This window comes from Ursus americanus, chromosome 9 (assembly GCF_024610735.1).
Source record: "Ursus americanus isolate L20-20 chromosome 9, mUrsAme1.1.p, whole genome shotgun sequence".
NCBI lineage: Eukaryota > Metazoa > Chordata > Mammalia > Carnivora > Ursidae > Ursus > Ursus americanus.
The window spans coordinates 73,753,886-73,775,645 of NC_142135.1; the positions used below are offsets into that span (position 1 = coordinate 73,753,886).

General features: G+C 36.2%; 1 protein-coding gene across 2 annotated transcripts in view; it reads left to right on the plus strand.

Moving 5' to 3' along the window:
* The window catches only part of ATP6V1H (ATPase H+ transporting V1 subunit H), a 121,565-nt gene that overhangs the window by 23,499 nt on the left and 76,306 nt on the right, over positions 1 to 21,760 (plus strand). Inside the window, exons 5-8 of one of the 2 annotated variants that reach the window (XM_045789090.2) lie at positions 1,035 to 1,148; positions 3,015 to 3,119; positions 6,425 to 6,478; positions 19,395 to 19,492. In XM_045789090.2, the coding sequence (XP_045645046.1) occupies positions 1,035 to 1,148; positions 3,015 to 3,119; positions 6,425 to 6,478; positions 19,395 to 19,492 (371 nt within the window). The remainder of the gene's footprint in view (positions 1 to 1,034; positions 1,149 to 3,014; positions 3,120 to 6,424; positions 6,479 to 19,394; positions 19,493 to 21,760) is intronic. The other variant, XM_087864879.1, reaches the window with a different exon arrangement.

Below are 21,760 nucleotides of genomic sequence, written 5' to 3' on the forward strand. Positions count from 1 at the left end.
ATAACCCACCAATGGAGTAAACGAAGACCTATCCAAATTTTGAGTCCTTTGATAAAATCATCGTAACTTGCAATTGTTATTCTGAACTATAATGATTCATTACTTATGGAGATGTTAGTCTCTTCCTCAAATAGGTAAGTGTTAGCAAAGACCAAGATTAAAAACAATGTATTTAAAAGAATTAAATGTTGATCTGAAAATTATTGTTTATGTGTTTTTTTTGTGTTTTTACCAAATACTGCTACTTAGAACCATATTCATTTAGTGAATCAGAAAGTGTATTTGAGCCAGTGAAATGCAGGTAAAATTTAGGTAAGAAGTAGAATATGCATGTTTTGAGCTAAGAATTAATTGTTCCTCAAATCCTGTGTCTTTCTGCTAGTGTTATATGATGTTTTTTACTGTCTTTATCTGCACTGATTTTTCTATCATAATATTCTAGGAGTAATCTGATTTTATTTGTGTGGAAAAAACACTGGGAAGGGCAGGTCAGAGGTGCAGGCTCAGATGAAATGTAACTTAGATTGCTACTCCCTGTAGGGTTGGGATCTGCTAGCTTGGCTCACCTGATTTAAAGCTAATCATAATAATTAAAGGTGATTTTATTTTATGTTATATTTTTAAAGATTTATTTATTTATTTGAGAGAGAGAGCATGCACCTCTGCACATGTGTGCGCTGGGGTGGGGGTGGGGAGAGGGGGAGAGGGAAAGGGAGAGGGAATCTCAAGCAGACTACCCACTGAACATGGAGCCCAATGCAGGGCTTGATCTCATGACCCTGAGATCATGACCTGAGCCGAAATCAAGAGTCGGGCGCTTAACTGTTTAACTGATTGAGCCACCTAGGTACCCCCCCAAAGGTGATTTTATTTTTAAAGTGTCTATGCCTGCCCCCTCTCACCACCTCTGACCCATAATAACAACTGGAGGAAGAAAACACACTGACTGATGGGACACAGAATGAAAGGTTGAGAAGCAGTGCATGGTAGTAAAATGCATTCTGATTAGTGATATCATTCCTTTTCTTTTTTAGGAAAATCACCAGCGGGTTAGCATTTTCTTTGACTATGCTAAACGCAGCAAGAACACTGCCTGGTCCTACTTTCTGCCAATGTTGAATCGCCAGGATCTCTTTACTGTTCACATGGTAAATTTTGAATTGATCAAATTTCTGATTTGGGGAAGAAACATGCTTGCGCTATTTATGACTTGGTAACCTCCCAGCTCCCAGAGGAGCAAAGGCTGTGATGTTAATTTTTCAAAGCAGTGTTTCCTTATCGATGGTTAGTAATGTGGGGATATTGGGAAGACAAAGGAGATGGAGTTGCTTTGATACAGTTAAAGTTTTGTACAGTATTTGTTGAGTTCATTAGCATAAAAACCTTTGCTAGATTGCATGTGGAAAAGAGCTTCAGATTGTGATAGGATTAACCACGTTTTACTACAGAAATTAAATTTTGTTCAGAAGTAGCTGTTGTGCTTAATTTTTATTTTAATTTAGTAATTACTTGTTTTTTAATATCTTAAACATACTCCTGTTTTAAACTTACCCTGAAATGCTATCTGTGGAAGCCTTAACACTGAACAGTCTTTTATGGAGTATAGAGAAGGTATGAAAGGAGAGTTGAGAGAGTAAATCTTTGTACAAGCCTCTTCTATTCCCAATGTGGAGTGGGCTGTAGTGGCGGAGCTCCTGAGGCTGTTCATTTCAGTAGGTGTCTTTGAACTTTTCAAATCAAGAACTGTTAGTAATACATTTTTGAGCATGTGTTTTCTTTCTTTTTTCCATATATATCTATATTCATTTATGTATGAGTGTATTCATATATTGTACATATTATAATAAACCTTAAGAGAAATTAAGAAGGAGGACTCATGAAATAAACTATATTTTAAAGAATACTTAAAAAAGACTATAATGTATTTTCTTTTTTTAAATTGTAGAGACTCGTTTTTATTGTCTGGATACATGGCTTAAATGACTTCCTAATTTTGATGGTGACTTTCAGAAAGTACTGAAAGAATATTAAATTGGGTTGTGTGTGTGGAGAAGTAGTATTTTATTTTATTTTTTTTAAAGATTTTATTTATTTAAGAGACAGAGAGTGAGCAAGTGAGAAAGAGAGAGTAGAAGCTGGAGGAGGGGCAGAGGGAGAAGGAGAAGCAAGTTCCCCGCTGAGCAGGGGATCCAGGGCTCCATCCCAGGACCCTGGGATCATGACCCGAGCCAAAGACGCTTAACTGACTGAGCCACCCAGGCGCCCTGAGAAGTAGTATTTTATGCTGCCTATATTTGTGTGTGTGTATATGTATCTTCCAGGTTTATTGAGGATAATTGACATATTGTAAGGTATTTAAAATGTACAACATGATGATTTGTTGTATTCTTATACTGCCTATTTAATAAAAAATTAATGGTTAGTTTTATAGCTTGAAGAAACCTGAGAAATCTCTAGGTGAGGAGAAAAGGTTAATAGCGAGGAGAGATGGCTATTTAATATGCAGGATGTATTTTATACTAAGGTACAGATATTTAAGTGTGAGGACTCACATGGGGCTTGGAATGAATGAAGGTAGCAGCTGGCAGTTTGTTGTAGACATTGCTCTGAACTCTGGCAAGCAATTTGGTGGAAGTCTGCAGATTTTTGAATATCAACATCTATAAATTCATTAAAAATACTTATTCAGTGCCTCCAAAAAAAAAAAAAAGATCATTTTGATTTTTGCTTGTCTTATAATGAATCCCAGTCTTACTTTTGGAACTCAAAATATTACAAGGCATGTCACGAAATTCTTAAAATGTAACTAATTTTGTTTTGCCTTAAGGGATCTATTTAAAAGTACATTTTGACTATATTGCAAAATATATTTTTAAAAATGAAATACAAACTTATTTTGGAGGAGTTGAGTATTGAAAAAAATCACAGAAAAGTGGTTGTGAGTCCTGCTTTTTAAGGTATGTGATGTGATTTTAGAATCAACATAGTATTCAAATACATTTCTTACTTTTCAGGCAGCAAGAATTATTGCGAAGTTAGCAGCTTGGGGGAAAGAACTGATGGAAGGCAGTGACTTAAATTATTATTTCAATTGGATAAAAACTCAGCTGAGTTCACAGGTAAAAGATGCTTTTTTTTTTTAGTATCCTTGAAAGGAATGTGACACCCATATTAAGCTATTAGTGAAATTACAAAAAAGTCACATTAAAATAATGCCATTTTGAATTTGATAAGTAAGTCAGAATACTCTTAGGTATGGTAGCATGCTTCACTTTTTCTTTCTTTGACTAGCTTCAACTCAAACCTTTCTGTCTTTTCTGCCACTTGGGATTTTCCATTCATGCTTTTCAGTGGGCAGGGAGTCTCTTCCTTCTAGGTGGCTGCCAAGATCGCACAGGCGGGAGAACTGAGAGGACTTGGACAATTCCAGACAGCATACTCACATAAGGCTTGTAAGAAGGGAAAAGAAACAGTATAGCAGGAGACAGAGTGCAGGCAAGCTTCGGGCTCAGAGACTTCAGGTGCAGCTCACATGTCTGCCTTGGGGATCCTGAACCTCCAAGATTTGTGCGGGAAATCTTAGGTTTGGGGAGAGCTCTTCGTGTTTCTAGCAGGATCGTTTATGTCCTTCTAGTCACAGAACCAGGCCAAGCTGTCTGACTCGTTACACCAATAAACAAACTGGCTCTCGGTGCTGCCAGGGGAGTTTTAAACTACAGACAGCACATTATAGATCATTGGTCAATCCAGTTGTTCTGGTCTTGCTCAAGAGTCCATACTAGGCTTCCAGGTGCCCCTGGGTAAGCCTAGAGCGGCTGGGACCAGCTTCGAGGTAACATCGCACAATGGCACCTTCCCAGGATTTACTATGTCACTGTGGGATAGAACATTTGGGCCTAAGGTTAAACGTGAAGCCTGATTAGTGGTCATCTTGGTTGCTTTCAGATCTCTGTAGCTCTACTTCTCCATGAAGGAAATAGCTTGCTGGTTAAATGATGGGGGAAAATAACAGGTTTTCTGTTATTGTCTTCATGGTTCCCTAGAACAGGTAAAAAAGTTAGGACACTTATGGTGGCTCAGTGGTCCTTTCCTTTAGGCTTCCAGTGACTGATATTAGTGGTAAGGGAGAGACTGGGAATGATCCTCAGAAAAGGAGTGAATGAAGGTGGGTGGGGAAGGAGTATTCTGGGGAAGAAAGGGTAGAAGATAATGAGATTTGGTGTGGGGATGGGACCAGGAAAATAATATTGTTAGTGTGTTGTCAGTGTTAAATTACAAATAAATTCTATTTGAAATATATTTTTGGAAAGTTATAATTCACATTTCAGGTGACATTTTAATAGATTTTAATTTGAGGCATAGGAGAGACACCATGACATTTACTTGGGTTTACTTTTTGTCTTACCGTTGGTTGCCTTTTTGGGAAAGTCTAATTGTCTCCTATATTTGCATAGGGATATTTTGGAGTGTATTGAACGTAATTACGTATTTTTTTATGTCAGTAGTATAAATTTTAACAGTCTTTTTGGCTTAGTTTTTTTTTTTTTTAAGATTTATTTATTTTAAAGAAAGAGAGAGAACTTGTGAGCAGGGGGAGGGACAAAGGGAGAGGGAGAGGAGAAGCAGACTCTCTGTTGAGCATGGAGCCCAACATGGGGCTCAACGCACAACCTGAGCTGAAACCGAGAGTTGAATGCTTAACTCACTGAGACACCCAGGTGCCCCTGGCTTAGTTTTTAAAAGTATTTTTACAAGAGCCACAAACTTGCGGATTTTAGTGAATTTGTGAGGTATTTTAAAAACATAATATTTAGAACATGAAAAATAGATGTGTGAAGATGAGATTTTAGATTTCTAGGTGTGTATCATTTAGGATCAGAATGTTTAACCTTCCCCTCACCCCTCCTTTTTTTTTCTTCTTTTTTGAAATTTGTTCTTCCTTTGAACAAACTTCAATCTTTTTAAGTGTTAGCTTTATGGTAATGGTAGTGAGGCTCTATCATAACTGGATTCATAAAATGAAAATTAGTAGGAAAGAATGTATACTGTAGTTTGCCACTAACATTTTGGGTTGTTTCATCTTAGATTTTTCCTCACAAGAATAACATTTATATTGTGCCTCGCAGATGATTTGTTACTTTTGGAATGATTAACTGTGGTTATAACTATGTCCAAGAATTGGGGGAAATATCTTTATTATCACTAGTGGAAGCAAAATATTTCAGTGTGTGAAACAGTTTTCATTAGAACTGACCTTCTCGGTATTAGATAAATGCTTTAAAAGACCTTTTCTTTATCTTTCTGGTGCATTCTTTTTATCACCAAGTCTTTGGCTTTCTTCAGTTATGGTATGGCATTTCTGCTTTGCAAGTCCTGCTACAAAGTGACTCTTCAGGGTGCCCTGGCCACGTCTGGCTTTGCTTCTCAGAGTCTGGTCACTGCTTCTGCTAGGATCTGAATTGCACTGTCTCTCTTGCTGTGGGCAGACACTTCTTCCATAGCTTTCTATCAGGATCGAATTACAGACTTCTTGTTTAAAGAATGAAACCTAGGATTACTGGGGATTCTGTTTGCTACTTTGCTTAAATGTCATATGATGGCACTGTATCTGGAACGTCTCTTTTTCTCTATTGTTAGTGTTTTCTCCCTCATAAAAAGGACCACAGTTTCATAATTTTAATAGAAATAAACTTTCAAAAGTCCAAATTAGTTGCAAGTTCGGATATTTTGTTGACTTTATAGTGACATTTAGGAGCTTTTTCTTTTTTGGTAGTTCAAGCATTGTATATGCGTTGTGGGGGGGGCCTCATGCCTGGAACTTAGTAGATAAAAAATAAAATTAGATCGAATAAAACTAAATAAAAATTTCCTTTCAGAAATTCATCACCACTTTTCTCTTGCACATTCAATCTTTGACTTTCTACCTTTTCTTTAGTCATTTCTATATGTCATTTAGACATCATATAACATGTGAGATTCTGATTGTCATTATAACTTGCTAGCGTTGCTGTAGATAATCTGATTTTAAGTTCTGTGTAGAATCTTTCCATTATGAGGCACCTATTTTGAAAGCTTTGCCACAGCATATGATGTAGATAGTTCGGCTTAAGACAGTCATCTTACGCGAAAAGCAATTCAGTAAGTAAGTTCTGAGATTTGGAAATTTGCACCAGCTTCACTTATGAAATTTAGCTGGAGCTTAGTATTCAGTTTATTATTGTTCCATTTTTAATTAAGTTATCTGGAAGAGTGTAATATTTAGAATATTTTGTGTCATCCCTATGCTTTTTATTAGTTGATGATACTCCATTAAGTAGGATTAGGAAAAAAATTATAAAATTTTCTTAGCTCCCTTTCATAAGCTGATAAATTAGAATAAAAATTAAAAACAAAACTAAGTAATAAGTTATTTATTTCGTAATAGAAACTGCGTGGTAGCGGTGTCGCTGTTGAAACAGGAACAGTCTCTTCAAGTGATGTAAGTATATTCCTTCTTAATTCACTGGCCTCCTAACACCATGAATATAAGTTATTTTGAGTCATTTAAAATTTTAAAGATGTTTACTAGTTCCCCAAATGTAAATCCATGTTAACCTTCAGCTAGGTTAATAGCATTGTAAAAATCTATATATTTATGTATATATAAATATTATGGTCTGTTGGTAGATAGGAGACTTGCTCTTCCCTGTTGCTCTTCTTTTCAGGTCCCTTTACCTTAGACCTGAGAATCAAGGCAAGAGTCTGAATTCAGATGTACAGCTGGAATGAATAATCATAAAGTTACTCTCTCAGGCTTCCGTTGTTTGATACCTATCCAATATCTGTTTAACAGATACGGGAATAGTGTGTCAGGGAGTTGAAAACAGTTCAGTTACCTGATGGCATTAAAACTCGTTACTTGCACTGTGTTGCTCAAGGCTTTATGTGGGGCTGTTTGCTGGCTGGAACCCCAACCTGCCCTTTTTTTGGCCAAACTCTCCCCACATTTTTGTAGAGCCAGAAGGGTAAAGGTTAAAATTAATCACGTCTCCCCAAGTTCCCTTCTTGGTTGGACTTATCTTCCCCATTTGGGAGCAGTTTATCTTTGTTATATTCTGAATACTTCAAGAACTGGCAAGAAGTTTGAACAAGTAAGGGTTGGCATGATTAGAGCCAATTGAGAAAAAGATAGGGAAAAAGAAATGTAGGTGAGGTGCACTATCTTTATTAGTGGGAAATATCTCTGGGAAACTGGAAGGCATCTTCAGAGGGTAGTGTCTACCACTTGCCTGTAGTAGACCTAGACGAAGCTGTGTAGAAGCCATTTAATATCCATATTAATTACCAATATTTCCATAATCAGCATGGAATATATCTGTTTGTGTGCTCTGAGACTGTAGATTGCAGCAGAACCTATTTTCAAAGCCAAGAGCAGGGCTTCTCTTGGGGCAAGGTTTGAAGGATTTGACAAATAGTGTGTTAGGCCAGAAAATGGCTATTAACCTTCTAAAGAGGAATCAGAACAAGGTGTAGAACTAGATGAGCAATCTCGGGGTCAGAGTGGGGTAAGCAGGTGATAGGTTGGAAGTCTAGATATTCAATCATAAGCGCATGTTTAAATTGAGAATCTTTTATTTTCATGACTTGAATTTTTATTTGTTTGAAATTTTGAAAAATTATTTAATTCATGAATTAGGCTTATTGATAAATTTTTTAAAAAGGTGTTTTCGGAATTATATACCTTATAAACTTATTTGAGTGATTGTTGACGTGTTTTTAAGTTATTAAAGCTTACATAATGAGTTGCAGGCTTTGGTGACATGACATTCTTATTTCGTTCTTTTCTGTCCAGTGTATTGGAAAAACAAAACTAATTAATTGAATTGGCATACGTTATTCAAAGTGGTTTATTTACCTGGTAGACTCGTACACATACATCCCAAACAATTAGCATCAGAGGTAATTGTGAGTAAGGAAAAGGTGGCCTTTGACTTTTGACCTTCTTCCCTTTCATACCCTTCGAACTTAAACATGCTTGCTGTCTCTTCCGGAGGTTCTTACTTTTTCAGATAGCTATCAACTTGGAAAGCAGACTTTAATAAGTTGAGGGTAAGGTGGTAGCTTCTGCTCTGATGATTTAATAGGGGACTATGAATTGGTAACTAATATTTATTGAGCTCTTACTAGGTGCCTGGCACTGCTTTATTCAGCTTACATTTACATCTCCTTGAAATATTCACACTCCCTCTCTGACTTAGGTCTTACTAAGCCACTTTGTATAGATGTGAGCCTTGAGGCTGCACAGAATGGCAACACCAGTTTGCCTCAAGTCATTCAGTTAATGAGTGGCAAACACTCTAAACAAAGGAATTGCTTGCCAAGAGAATTCCTTTTAAGGCAACAGATGTGCAGTTGGGTCTTAAGGCATTCCCCAAGTCGCACAGCCTGCTCAGCCTTGGAAAAGTATTGGTATTATATCTTAAAATCTCTTTAGGTTTTTACAAGAACATAGGAAAGCAGTTTGGGAAATTGCAGTACATGGTATTGCCACTTGATGTCAGTATAAAACAAACAAAAATTTTAATACTGCAGAATGTGAACTAAGAATGATTCAACAGTCTTAGTTTAAAATGGCCACAGAAGCATCATCATAAGTTATGAGTGGATCATTACAAACATTTTTATTTAAATGACATTACATAAGTAGACTTCCCTTAGCATGCATTATGTTGTCTTTGCCTGAAGATGAAAATAATAAATGACACCAGCTCTTATGCACTTACCTTAAACTGTTCAGTTCTTTACAGGCTCTCGAATGTGAGTGCTCGTGTCTTCTGTTCTGAGGAAGCTGCACAGCTGCGGACATTGATTAGTGCTGATACCCTGATAAAACGATGAATAAATACTGTGATCTCTCACAGGCTTTGCAGGATTTAGAAAGAATCTGGGAATTTCTAGCTTGTTTGTTTTTTCTTCTGTCCAGCTTCACTTATACTTGTGTAGGAGGGAGCAAGGTGACTGACCATGTCCGGATCTCTGGTTATTTTGTTGTGGATCCAGTTTGGCATTAGTTACTGGTAGATAAACATTGTTTCTTTGATAGTAAATAACTTGATGAAGTTGCCAGTTCTCCTTATTATTTCATCTTGCCTTTTAATGTTCTGGAGCAGTTCTGTCCACCAGAACTTTCCATGATGTTGGAACTGTCCATTGTGGTAGCCACTGTGTGGCTATTAAGGACTTGGAAAGGTGGCAAGTGCAAGTGAGGAAATACATTTTCAATTTTATTTAATTGTTTAAATTTTTGAGTTTTTTATCAAAATATATGTCACATACCATAAAGTCCATCCATTTGCAGTTCAGTACGTTTTAGTATATTTACATAGTTGTGCAGCCATTACCACAATCTAATTTTATAACATTTTTAACACCTCAGAAGGAAACCCTGTACACATTAACAGTCATTCCTCATTCCAACTCCCCACTCCCAGCCTCTGGCAACCACTAATCTACTCTTTCTGTCTCTTCTGGCCATTTCATAAAAATAAAGCACATAGTATGTAGTTGGTTGTCTATGACTGGCTTCTTTTAGTTAGCGTAATGTTTTTAAGATTCATGCATGTTTTAGCACATAATAACAGCATATTAGAGTGGGAGAAATGAAATTTAGTTTTTTTTGGCTTTTGGCCAAATTTCTTAAATTGGTTTCTGTGGCAGTTCTAGTATCCTTGTTAATATGAAGATAGTTTTACTGTTTTGGCTTTGTTTTTAATTTAATGCTGTGCTGATGTGGCACTTTTCAGCCTTCCAGAAGAGGTAGAGTACTTTAATGATTTAGTTCTTTACTACTTTGTTGTTAAGTCCACCAAAAGTGCTGTCCCAGTAGCAGAAATAAGTGGGCTGTGTCAGAAATTCATACAGTTCAGGCCTGTTATTAAACTGTGGTCTGCTCTGGCTGTCAAACTGTGAAGTCTGTGAGGACTCAAAGTAATTCATAATCAGTTGTGTGTCTGTGTAAGTTGTGTGGCAATTCTTGAAAGATTTTCGTTATTTAATTTTATCTTCTTGCCATAAAATTAATACATTTTAAACATTGGGGATCATTAAAATATATGCACAGAATGAACATTAAGGAGGGAAGATAAGAATCTGTGAGTTTTGTTTTTCTGATCAGATTTTTGGAAGGACTGTCTGGAGGTATAGTCTGGCAATACAAAAGAAAGTTAAGTGGTTAAGGGTTTCAGTATAAGATTTTCTTTTACAAATCATTGTCAAAGCATAGTACTGATAATAATAAGTAATCTAATATTATGCATAAGATGTGTACTTGGAAGTTTTATACAAGGCAATAATTTATAAAGTAAATAATATTTTCCCAAATTCACAGTTTTTCTGTATGTTGTAAAGAATCTCATTACATGATGGAGCCAATTAGGTTGAAAGCAATGCTTAAAGAAAATTTAGAAATCTGTAAATTAATAATGAAATTACTTTTTTTTTTGGTAAAATTTAAGTCTAAGGCTAAATTATCTTAATTTAGGCATTAATTTAATCTTGGTATTTAATAAGTATTGACTAGAAGATCTCTTTGAGTAAGCCAACTTCAAGAGAATTCTTGAACTTATATATATTTTAGTTCCTGCATATGAGGTAATAATAATATACCTTATGGTTGTTTTGTGCTTTGTAGAATTGATTTGAGTTCAGATTTGAGGAGATTTTTTCCCTTTAATTTGTTAGGGCTGGTATTTCCTTTTATTGATGATAGAACAGTTTTGAAGAGTTTAAGTGATTTGCCAAAGATAATTTGGCAAAACTCCTGATAGGCAAAGTCTCTCCTCTTTTCCCTTTTTTTTCTTTTCTTTTCTTTTTTTTTCTTTTTTATTTTTGTGTCTTAATGCACACAAAGTAAAATGTACAGATTTTAAATGTTACACTAAATGAATTTATATGTCCTGTGTCCTCCTGCTCAATACCTCCCTTTGGCTAAACTTTCACCAAGGTTATTGTTTTCATGGTATCTATTACCAGTGATTAGTTTTGCCTAATCTTGAACTCCATTGTAGTGGAATCATATACGGTATGGCTCTTACGTATCTGAATTCTCTTGCCAGTATTGTGCCAGTGAGATTCATTCATGTGCATTTAATAGAAATTCATTCTTTTTACTGCCATCCAGTAATCCATTAAATGAATATTTTCTGTTCTCTTATTAATGGATATTTTGGGTTACTTCTAGTTTTGGCTTCTTGGTAGGAACATTCTTATACCTGCCTTTTGGTAGATGTGATCACTGTAATCACTTATGTCTGGAGCACTTAATTCTACAATGGAATTGCTGGCTTGTAAGGCATATGTAAATTTAGTAGATATTGCAAATCAGTGTTCTTAATCAATTTACGTGTCCCTCAACAAAGTATGAGAATTCCAGTTGTTCCAGTCCTTACTGACACTTATGTTATTGTCACTGACACTTATGTTATGTTTTTGTCTTGTGTTATTTTTTAAAGCAAATATCTGTGATAGAATTAAAAATGACACACATATATGCACACACTTTTTAGTTCTACAAGAAAAGATTCATATAATTGTCATGAAACATTAAATACTTTTGGGACTGTTCAAATCAGGAGTGCTCCATTTCATGTAAAACTGGCTTCTGGAATCTATTTTAGTCAGTTATGTGTTTGAAAAGTTCAGCTTGGTGCTTCACCAAGTCCACTGTACTGTGCGTTTTTACTGTCTGTGGGACAGGTGCTTTTTACTGCAATGCAGACACATTATTTCAAGTGCCCATGATTCCAAAATTTAAGTGAATATTATCTTTGCTCTTTCTCATTTAGTTTGTACTTATATCCCAGCTTTCTGAAGATGAATATTGAAAATATATCTATAAATGTTGTTATAACATTAGTTTTATGTTGGTACAATATCACTAGTTTTTATGTTTATCTTTTGTTGCCTGCCTGCTTTGTAATTCCTTAGTTCTTGAATTACTTTGTAATTCTGCAGAATATGGATCTCTGAGATCATATTTGCCATGAAGGTGAATTTTACAAGTTGCTATTTTCCCTATGATGTGATTATTCCACCATAATATAGGAGAGTTTGCATTTCAACAGCACTGGAAAATTTCTCTTAAATGTATTGAGAAGTAAAAGTAGTTTTTCTCTGCCAGTGAGGTTTGCTGCTGTGAGGGTATGTTGTGGCCAATTCTGAGCCCAGGATGTCTGGTGCAGCACAGTGAACTCTAACTCAACCATGAGGAGTGGATTCCTAGGGCCAATCCAAGATTAACTCGCTATTTTAATTTCAGCAAATTATATCTCCTTTTTAAGGCTCATCTGAAAAATTGGGTATCATATTTCCCTCTTATCTTTAATTTTAATTTTTTGAAAGTACTTTGAAAAATGTGTTAAATTATTTTTATAAAATATTTTTAATTTTTTTGACAGTTTTTTGATTAGTTGTGAAGGTTAGAAGATACATTTTGATTCTTGAAAAAACAAAAACTTTACCTTAAAGAACTCTGGTGGGATGACATTTAAACAAATAGTATTTAGGAAACAGTGCAATGAGTATCTAAAATATCTTTTTTTCTGTGTATGTATTTTGTTGTTGTTATTAAGTCAATCCAAATATGGGTGATTTTTTTGTTAATGAAGAAGTGAATTTAGCTATTTATTTATTTATTTATAAAGAAGATTTTATTTATTTCATGTGGGGGGAGAGCATGAGCATGGGGGCGGGGTAAGTGGGGGAGGAGCAGAGAGAGAGGGAGAAGCAGGGCTCTACGCTGGAACCCCAGGATCCTGGGATCATGACCTTGAGCCAAAGGCAGCTGCGTAACTGAGGAAGCCACCCAGGCACTCCTATTTTAGTAATTTAAATGAAAGTTATCATCTGGTTTAAATGAGCTCTTTTACCATAAATATTTTCTAGTAAAGTAGGATGATACAAGGTACAGCCAGAATTGACTAGCAATTTACATTAGTATTCAAAATGAGATAAATTAAAAGAAAATACTAAACAATTATGTAAGATCCATACTACCAAACAGATTTAGTTTTGGCTTTAAAAAGAAATAGGATAATGGTACAATGTTGTATATATTTCTACAGTATTGATTGTTATTAGGATAAAAATTTTGGCTAAACTTTTAATTATGGATGATATCTATTAGAGTCCCATTCATTTGGAATTTGTGTAAGCTAGGAAGCTTGTTTGTATTTCTGTTGTTTGTTCATTCAGTCAAGAAATATGTATTAAGTACCTACCAGTACAGTGCATAGTGCTGAAAGCATAGCATTGAATGGGAGGGGCTCTTGCCTACATTGGGCTTCATCTTAGGGAGGACAGTATTAGATAAGTAATTACACACTGTGATTATTTTAGTACCTGTCTGGCAATGCTTGTAAAAGAGAAGCACAGGTCCTTTGAGAGTGTGCAGTGAGGGGTCTCATCTGGGGCCAGTTTGCTCAGGATTCCTGAGGAAGTGGAGGAATGAGGCCTGTGCCTCCACTGGAGGGAAGTGTGTGGAGAACATGGGCAGAGAAGGGAGAGCTGGGGATGCTGTAGGAGTGCAGGCATAGGGAGAGTGGGGAGATAAGGCAGGCAGGCCCAGGGTATTCAGGGCCTTAGAGATCACATAGGGTTTTAGGACTTTTCCTCTGCAGGGAATCCACTGAAGAATATTAAGATGAGGAGTCACATGGTGTAGAGCAGCCACAGGAAGGAGGGCAGCATTTATAAGTCCTGGTACTGGATCTGCCATCATGCAGCATTGGCACTGTTCCCCTTGATTGCTGTGTGGCTTACTTTTTTACTTTCCTGGGATTCTGTCACTTGTCACCTCAGCAGTGAGTCCCTCTCCAAGGATCCTACTTAAAAGAGCACCCATGTCTCCCTCTCTGCATTTCCTATTTCCCTTTTTTAATGGTATTTTTGTTGTATTGAACTTGTCAAACTCCAGTACACTCTGTAATTTACTTGTTTTTGTGTGCTTTTCCTCTTTCTCCATTAGACTGTATACTCCCTGATGGAAGGGATTGAGGTCTGTTTGTTCATGGTTGTGTGTCCAGTGCAAGAACAGTGTCTTGCACGTAGCAGTCAGTCAGTAAATATTTGTTGAATGAATATTGAATACAGACTTATAGAACCTTTCTGGGTAGTAGTTGAGAACTTAGAATGATGGAGGCCCTATGTCCCTTATTAATAGTTTCTGACAGTCCAGTCAGTCTGGGGTTGTAGCTGTCAAAGTATACTAGAACTGCAAGGGCAAATGGGCTTCTTCATCTTTGGTTGGATTCTTTTTTTTTCTCTTTCTTTCTTTCTTTCTTTCTTTCTTTCTTTCTTTCTTTTTTATTTATTTATTTTTTATAATAATTTTTTATTATGTTATGTTAGTCACCATACAGTACATCCTTAGTTTTTGATGTAGTGTTCCATGATTCATTATTTGTGTATAACACCCAGTGCTCCATGCAATACATGCCCTCCTTAATACCCATCGCTGGCCTATCCCAATCCCCCACCCCGCTCCCCTCTGAAGCCCTCAGTCTGTTTCCCAGAATCCATAGTCTGTCATGGTTCATTCCCCCTTCTGTTTACCCCCACTTCTAACTACAAATATATTTGAAAATAAAGTGGAGTCCCTTCTACATGCCAGATAATATAAGCAACTCAATAAATGTCATTGAATGAAGTAATACTTCTTCAAAGTTGAGAGAGCACAGTGGATTTAAAATCTTTATACAGATGATTAAAAATGCAGTAGATCTCTATAAGATTTCTTAAATGGAAAAAGAAAATTGCAAATGAAAGTTACAGTATAATCTTATTTGTATTTTTTTTAAAAAAAGATGTATGTATAATGCATAGAATCTGCAGTTTACACAGAAATCTAATATTGATTGCATCTTAGTGGTACTGAAGGGTGATAAGAGGGAGGTTTCATTTTATGCCATTCTATATTGATTGGCTATTTTTTAAAAAAGATCTTATTTTATTTATTTTTATTTATTTATTTTTTAAAAATTTATTTATTTGAGAGAGAAAGCAGGAGAGGAGGGGCAGAGGGAGAGGGAGGGAGAATCTCAAGCAGACTCCCTGCTGAGCGAGGAGCCTGATGCAGGGCTTGATCTTACAACCTTGAGATCATGACCGGAGCCGGAGCCAAGAGTCTGATGCTTAACTGACTGTGCCACCCAAGCACCTGTTGATTGGATATTTTATCATAAATATGTACAAAGAATTTCATGTTAAATTAAGATGAATAAAAGTCATGTACACAAATATTAATGAGGTTCCATACTACTTGTCAAGTCATACTTCTAGTTCATAACTCTACTTACGACCCAGAAGCTGATCATACAGGCAGTGTCCTTCGGAGTTCTGAGCATAGGAGTCAGGGAGACTCAGGAGACTCATAGGAGTCGGGGAGAGGTCCACTGGAAAAGGTGAGGCTCCGGTATAGCTACAAGGGAAGGCATAGAGATTTTCTTCCTTATTTGATTCTTTCTTGGGACATTTCTGTTTGGAAGGAGCAATATTTGATTACCTCAAATATTACTTCATCAGTTTGGCAGTTTTTGATATTGTCCTGTAAGATGGACTATTTCTTTGCCATTCACTTCTTGTTCAGTTTGTTGTGAGATTTCAGGATTTTCTATTACAATTACAGCTATTTCAATAATACTTTTTGAAGTCCTAATAGAATAGGAAATTCTAGCAAAAAGAAAAAATATAGAATTTAGAAGTCAAGAAAGTTTGAAGATCTGTCAACTCTGTATTTGCTCACGAAGGAAACTGTATGAAGGCACAGCACTGTGTTTTCTGAACTTCAGGTGAAGTGTGAACTCAGTGGAAGTGGAGTGAGAAAAGGAACCTTGGCCTGCCTTAGCCAATGGTGCATTAAAGAAGGCATGTTGAGGGGTGCCTGGGTGGCTCAGTTGATTAAGCGTCTGCCTTCGGCTCAGGTCATGATCCCAGGGTCCTGGGATCAAGCCCCATGTCTGGCTCCCTACTCAGCGGGGAGCCTGCTTCTCCCTCTCCGCCCCGCTTGTGCTCTCTTGCTATCTCTGTCTGTCTCTCTCTCTCTCTCTCAAATAAAGAAAATCTTAAAAAAGAAAAAAATATATATATACAGCAGGAAAAGATCAAGATTGTGTTTACATTGAACAGTGTAGAGGATAGTAGTACCTTTTTATATTCTCATGGAAATGAACTTAAGGGAAAGGATAATACGGAATTTGGGGGCTTCTATATTTTGTCCTTTTTTTTTTTTTTTTTTTTAAACAGTATCTTACTAGGCAGAAAACAAAGATCACTTCCTTTGGACAAAACACATCTTAAAACTTTAGGTTTTACTTTTTTCCTCCTAAAGCCAAATGGCATGATAAAAAAAAATCAAGTGGAATGAATATTTAATTATTCATTTAGCAAACAAAATTTTTAAAGTCCTGGGTTTTTTTTGTTTTTGTTTGTGTTTTTTCTTTTTTCTTTTGCCAGGGACTATGCTTAAATGCTGAGATTAAGAAAGACTCCTCTTTTGCTCTCTGGTCGAATGGGGATGACTGACACACATACATGCGACACACACACTCACTCAAAGGGATTTACAAATAGAGATTTATATGTGGCACATGGAAGTGATTAATTCCATCTGGAGAAATCAGAATACAGTAGTAGTTGCAGCAGCAAACATATGTGGAATATTGTATGACAGATACCATTGAAAACTCTTTCATACATTAACTAATGAAATTATACTGACATTTCGTGGGATTCGTCCTATTAGCTCCATTTTATACATAGGAAGCTCTTTCAAGGTTACATAGTTTGTAAGTAGCTGAGTGTGGCAGGCTGGTTCCAGAGCCTTTGTTCCTAACGATTATATACTATATACTACTATACTACTGCCTTTCTTTCATGGTGGAGGAGTTAACAATTGATCCAAGACTTGCAGGTGAATTAATTCAAATGGTGAAGAGAATGGGGGAGAGCTGTTCAGTTTGTAGTTGGAAATAGAGGTCTGGTTCTCAGGTGAAAATAACTGTTGGAACTGGAATCTTATCTTAAGGTCAATGGTGATCCTAGAATTTGCCATACTAAAGGGGTGATAAGATATAAAAGAGGTAAAAGTTTGGTGATAATTCCTTCAAGAAACTTCCATGTATTGGGAGGAAGAAAGATGCAGAGATTGGTACAAGGACAGCTGTAGGGTGGGAAAGGATTGAATATATTTAGAGGCTGAGGAGAGGAGATCTATCAAACAGAGACTGAGGATGTAGACGGGTCTGATGGATGGAACATGACGTGAGAGGAATGGGATATAGACTTTCCTGGGGCTGAGGGTCGTGGAAAGGAATAAGTCTGCTGGTCTCTTAAGAATGGCTATAAGCATAGTTCAGTTTTGGGGGGTGAGATGTTGGTAGCTGGTGAATCTCTAACTAATGGTATGTATATTTTCTCATACTGCTGAGAGTGAGGGAAGAGAGTTGGATAGGAGGATAGTGGTGAGTATGGGTGACTGGGAAATGGCAGTGAGAACAGACCAGAATTGCTTGATGGCTTTGCAGGATTGTATGATTATCTCCAGCAGTATTAAATTATCTTTGTCTGGGAATAGAGATGGTGACTTGTTGGCTTGATTGAAGACTGATGATTTAGAAGAAAAACTGTAGTGTAATTTTATACATGAGAGTAATAGGACACATGTGAGTGAAAGATAATGAAATGATATAATTTACTTTGTTTAATCAAAGGCAATAATTCAGTCATTTCCAGTGTTGCCATCACTATATACTTTGAAAGTGATTTCTGGAATGGCCTTTGGACTGCTTCATTATTTATAATAAGTGTGAGTACAGTTTTAGAAACAGGATCTTTCATATGCACATTTATAATGTGAATCTGGAAGCTCTATGACAATGAAGAATCCATATTTGAAATGTATCATGTATTTCAACATGGTATAGTAAAATGGACACAAAAAGAAAGGCTTACAGTGAACCAACACATTTTTGTGTTGAGAGGAAATTGATGATAAATGGAAGAGGAGAGAATGCCCTAGGTTGCCTTTTTATTCATTATATGTAGAAACCTTGCTTAGGCTGTCTCTCTAAAAAAGAAAAATGGAACTCCTCTTTCACAAAGGATTACTACCTGCTGACTTAATTGGAAAAATAACATTTTTTTTTTCCATTATGGGAGATAGTTTTAGAGCTGAAAATTCACTTTTTTTGGGTCATTTCTGCTAATGTTTTGAGTTTTCAGGCAAATTATATCACTGGATACCTAAGTGCTTTTGGGAAACTATGTTCACTACTTTCTAGGTAAAATCTAAGATAACCTTTTTTGATAATTTTGATAGTTCCACCAAATGGACTTATATCATTGTGTTTTTGTAATTGAATGCCTAGAATTTCCTTGAAATGTTAGGTTTTAACAACTTTGAGTTAAAACACAGAGCCTAGAAACATCGTATATATTAGGTGTTGTGAACTTCTATAACATTCTTGATTCTCTCCTTTTCTTTCTTTTTATTTTATTTTATTTTTTTAGCATGTTCGTTAAGGCTAGAGTCTAAAAATCCCTCTTGTCTCTCTGTTCTTATAGATGTTAGGCTCACGGTGAATATTTAGAGAAGAGCCCAGGCCAGGTGTTGCTATTAGCTTTGTTAAAATGGAGGTGCCTGCATTATTCCTGGGGATATTATTCCTGTTTTTTTTAGGTTCCAGATTTAACCACAGTTTCCCTAGAACAGTACTATTGAAGTGATAGTTGTTAAAAATTATAGAGCAAAGGTCTTCTTCAAATGTTTAGACTTCTTATATGCTATATATATATTTCTAAATTCCCATTTATTGAATTTCTACAAAATAAATTACTTAATCCTAACAGTACCCCTTTGGGATGCCTGGGGGCGTTATCCTTGTTAAGGACAAAGAAATCGATTATTGGAAAGGTTCAATGACTCACCTCAGACCATTTAAATACAGGTTCATCTCAAAGCATAGTTTTATCTTTTTAATTTTATTGTCATTCTTTGATATTTCTGCAGTTATGAAGAGCAGTATTATCTCTATAGTGCCTCTCTTCAGGACTAAGAGAAACATTGCAAGATGACGTTTATCAAGCCATTATCAAGTATATACTTACTTTGTTCCTTGATTTCCCTGTGTGTTAAGTAGTCTTGAACTATGTGGGTTTAATTTGGTAGAGAAAATCAACTGCATTTCTAAGAGGTAGAGAGAAAAACAAAAATGGAGATTGATTTTGAAAAAACGGTAGGGACTTTTGGATGTTCTGATGATAAGAAACTCAGTAAAAAAAATCCAGACTTTTTGTATATGCATGATCTCATGTCTTTAAATGCTTTCCAATTTTAAAACCTTGTACTTCTTCTTGCATAGAGTTCTCAGTATGTGCAGTGTGTTGCTGGGTGTCTGCAGCTGATGCTTCGGGTCAATGAGTACCGCTTTGCCTGGGTAGAAGCAGATGGGGTAAACTGGTGAGTGCCCTTTTACTTTTAATGTAGAATAAGATTTGAAAGCATCTCTCCTTGACATTTTGAAAGAAATTAATACATTTAATCATCTAAAAGAAATACTTTTTTTTCCATGTCTGTTTAAGAATAGATTATGCTAACCTTCATGGAAGTTAGTAACTACTAAACGGAATGTTTCCCCTTTCCCTCACTTGGCCTGTGCTATTTAAGAGGTTAAGAACTCCGAAAAGCCAAATGCTTTTGATAGAACAAATTCTAGGTATTCAGAATAGAAGAACAATTATAAAAGTATCTTGTGGTATATGTAGGCAAAAATCAACAAGAAAAGGTCTTATCCAGAAGAATGAATATAATATAATATAATATAATATAATATAATATAATATAATATAATATAATATAATATAATATAGTGAATAAGAATGATATAATTCTTTGTAATGCTGTGTAATTAGACCATTCTCTGTGGGGTCCTAATTTGCAGGTCCAGGAACTATGAGGAGCTACACTCTCAGGTTAGCAAATGTACTTATAAAACAAACAACCCCCCGCCCCAATCCCAAAACAAACAAAATTCTCTTTTACTACCAAAAGCCAGCTTATTTTTTCATAATGAGAGATCTCACTGCTTTTAAAACAAATACTGTTTTTGGTTAGTGAAGACATTGTTTATCTGTTGGAAAACCTATACAGGAAACTAGTTTGTTAACAGAAGGTTGCTTGGTGAGCAAGAAGAGTTGATTGAAGACTCCTGATGCTGTGTCATCAGACTCTGCCAGTCTGGTGCCTCCATCTCCAGTGTAGGGATACACCTGCCAGAGGGGTCTCCTCACCCAGTATTGGCATGCAACTTCCTCAGCTGGGGTACTTCTGCAAATGGCTTTTCTTATGACTTGCATAGAATTGTGATGAAATACTCAATTACTATTGACTGAGTAAATTAGTAATCTTACATTTCTTATGCAAAATTTCAGTCTTCAGTATGTCAGGAAAAATAGTCATGACAATTTACCATGTGGACCTTTTGGAAAACATATATTTGGGCATTTTATGTATAATTAATAGAATTATGAATAAAGAAATAGTGAAAAACAACCATTAGAAATTCTAATAAGAATTTTTTCATGGTGGGGCACCTGGGTGGCTCAGTTGGTTAAGCGTCTGACTCTTGATTTCGGCTCAGGTCATTATCTCAGGGTTGTGAAATTGAGCCCCGTGTCAGGCTCTGTGTTCAGCAGGGAGTCTGCTTGAGATTCTCTCCGTCCTCCCCACCCCCCCCCCAGCTCGTGTGCACCCTCTCTCTCAAATTAAAAAAAAAGAATTTTTTCATGGTAAATCTTTCTGTAGTAAGTGAATTTTGGTGCACAAACATCATGAAAGCTGAAAGAAAACCATCACATGTCCTTTTTAGCAAAATGGAATGGTCCAGGTTCTTATTGCAAAATATTGTGTTGAAGTCTTTCATGTTGAACAGCTAAATAAATGAGAATACTGTATTTCCTTTTTTTGTCCTTGGAGATATATTTTCACTTACTGATTCTTGAGTTTGACAAAATGGATTTATGATACAGTCATCTGAAGACTCACAGTTTGAGATTTCACTTATATGACCAATTTCATCATCATTGTTAGAGAACAGAATGATGTCTGTCTCTTTGCTTTCAACTTCTGATTCATCTAATAATTACGAAATGCCATCCTCAGGTAATTGGCATTATGGACGGAAGATAAAAAATTCTGAATTCTCTGAACTTCAGTGTTCACACAGTGTCAGGAGACTCAGTAGAAAGACTCAAGGGACTCAGCATGTAGTCATTCTCATGGCTGGGATTTATTTCAGAGGCACAATGGATCAGGCAGAGTCTGGAAGAACACATGTTAGGCTTCCTTATGTTCTCTCCCTCCTGTGGGGGTCACACAGTATACTTTTTCCCCAGCAGCGAAAATGTAGCAACATTTGTGTGATTTTTCTGCTCAGGCATCCTAGAGACTCAGCACCCATGGTTTTTATTGGAAGTTTGTCAGGTAGGCACCCTTTGCCTAGCATGCAGGAAAATTCCAGACTCCAGAAGGACAGCAGGTGTTCAATATAAACATAAGTATATTGTTTGTGCATACAGTATAGGTATAGTGAGCTACCTTTATCATTTAGGGAAAGTTTTATATCAGTGTAGGGAACTGTTTACCACTCTGGTTCCCAGAAGCCAGCCAAAGGCTCACTTTGTAAGCAGACCTTTCTAAGAACAGTGGTTTCAGGACTATGATGTTAAT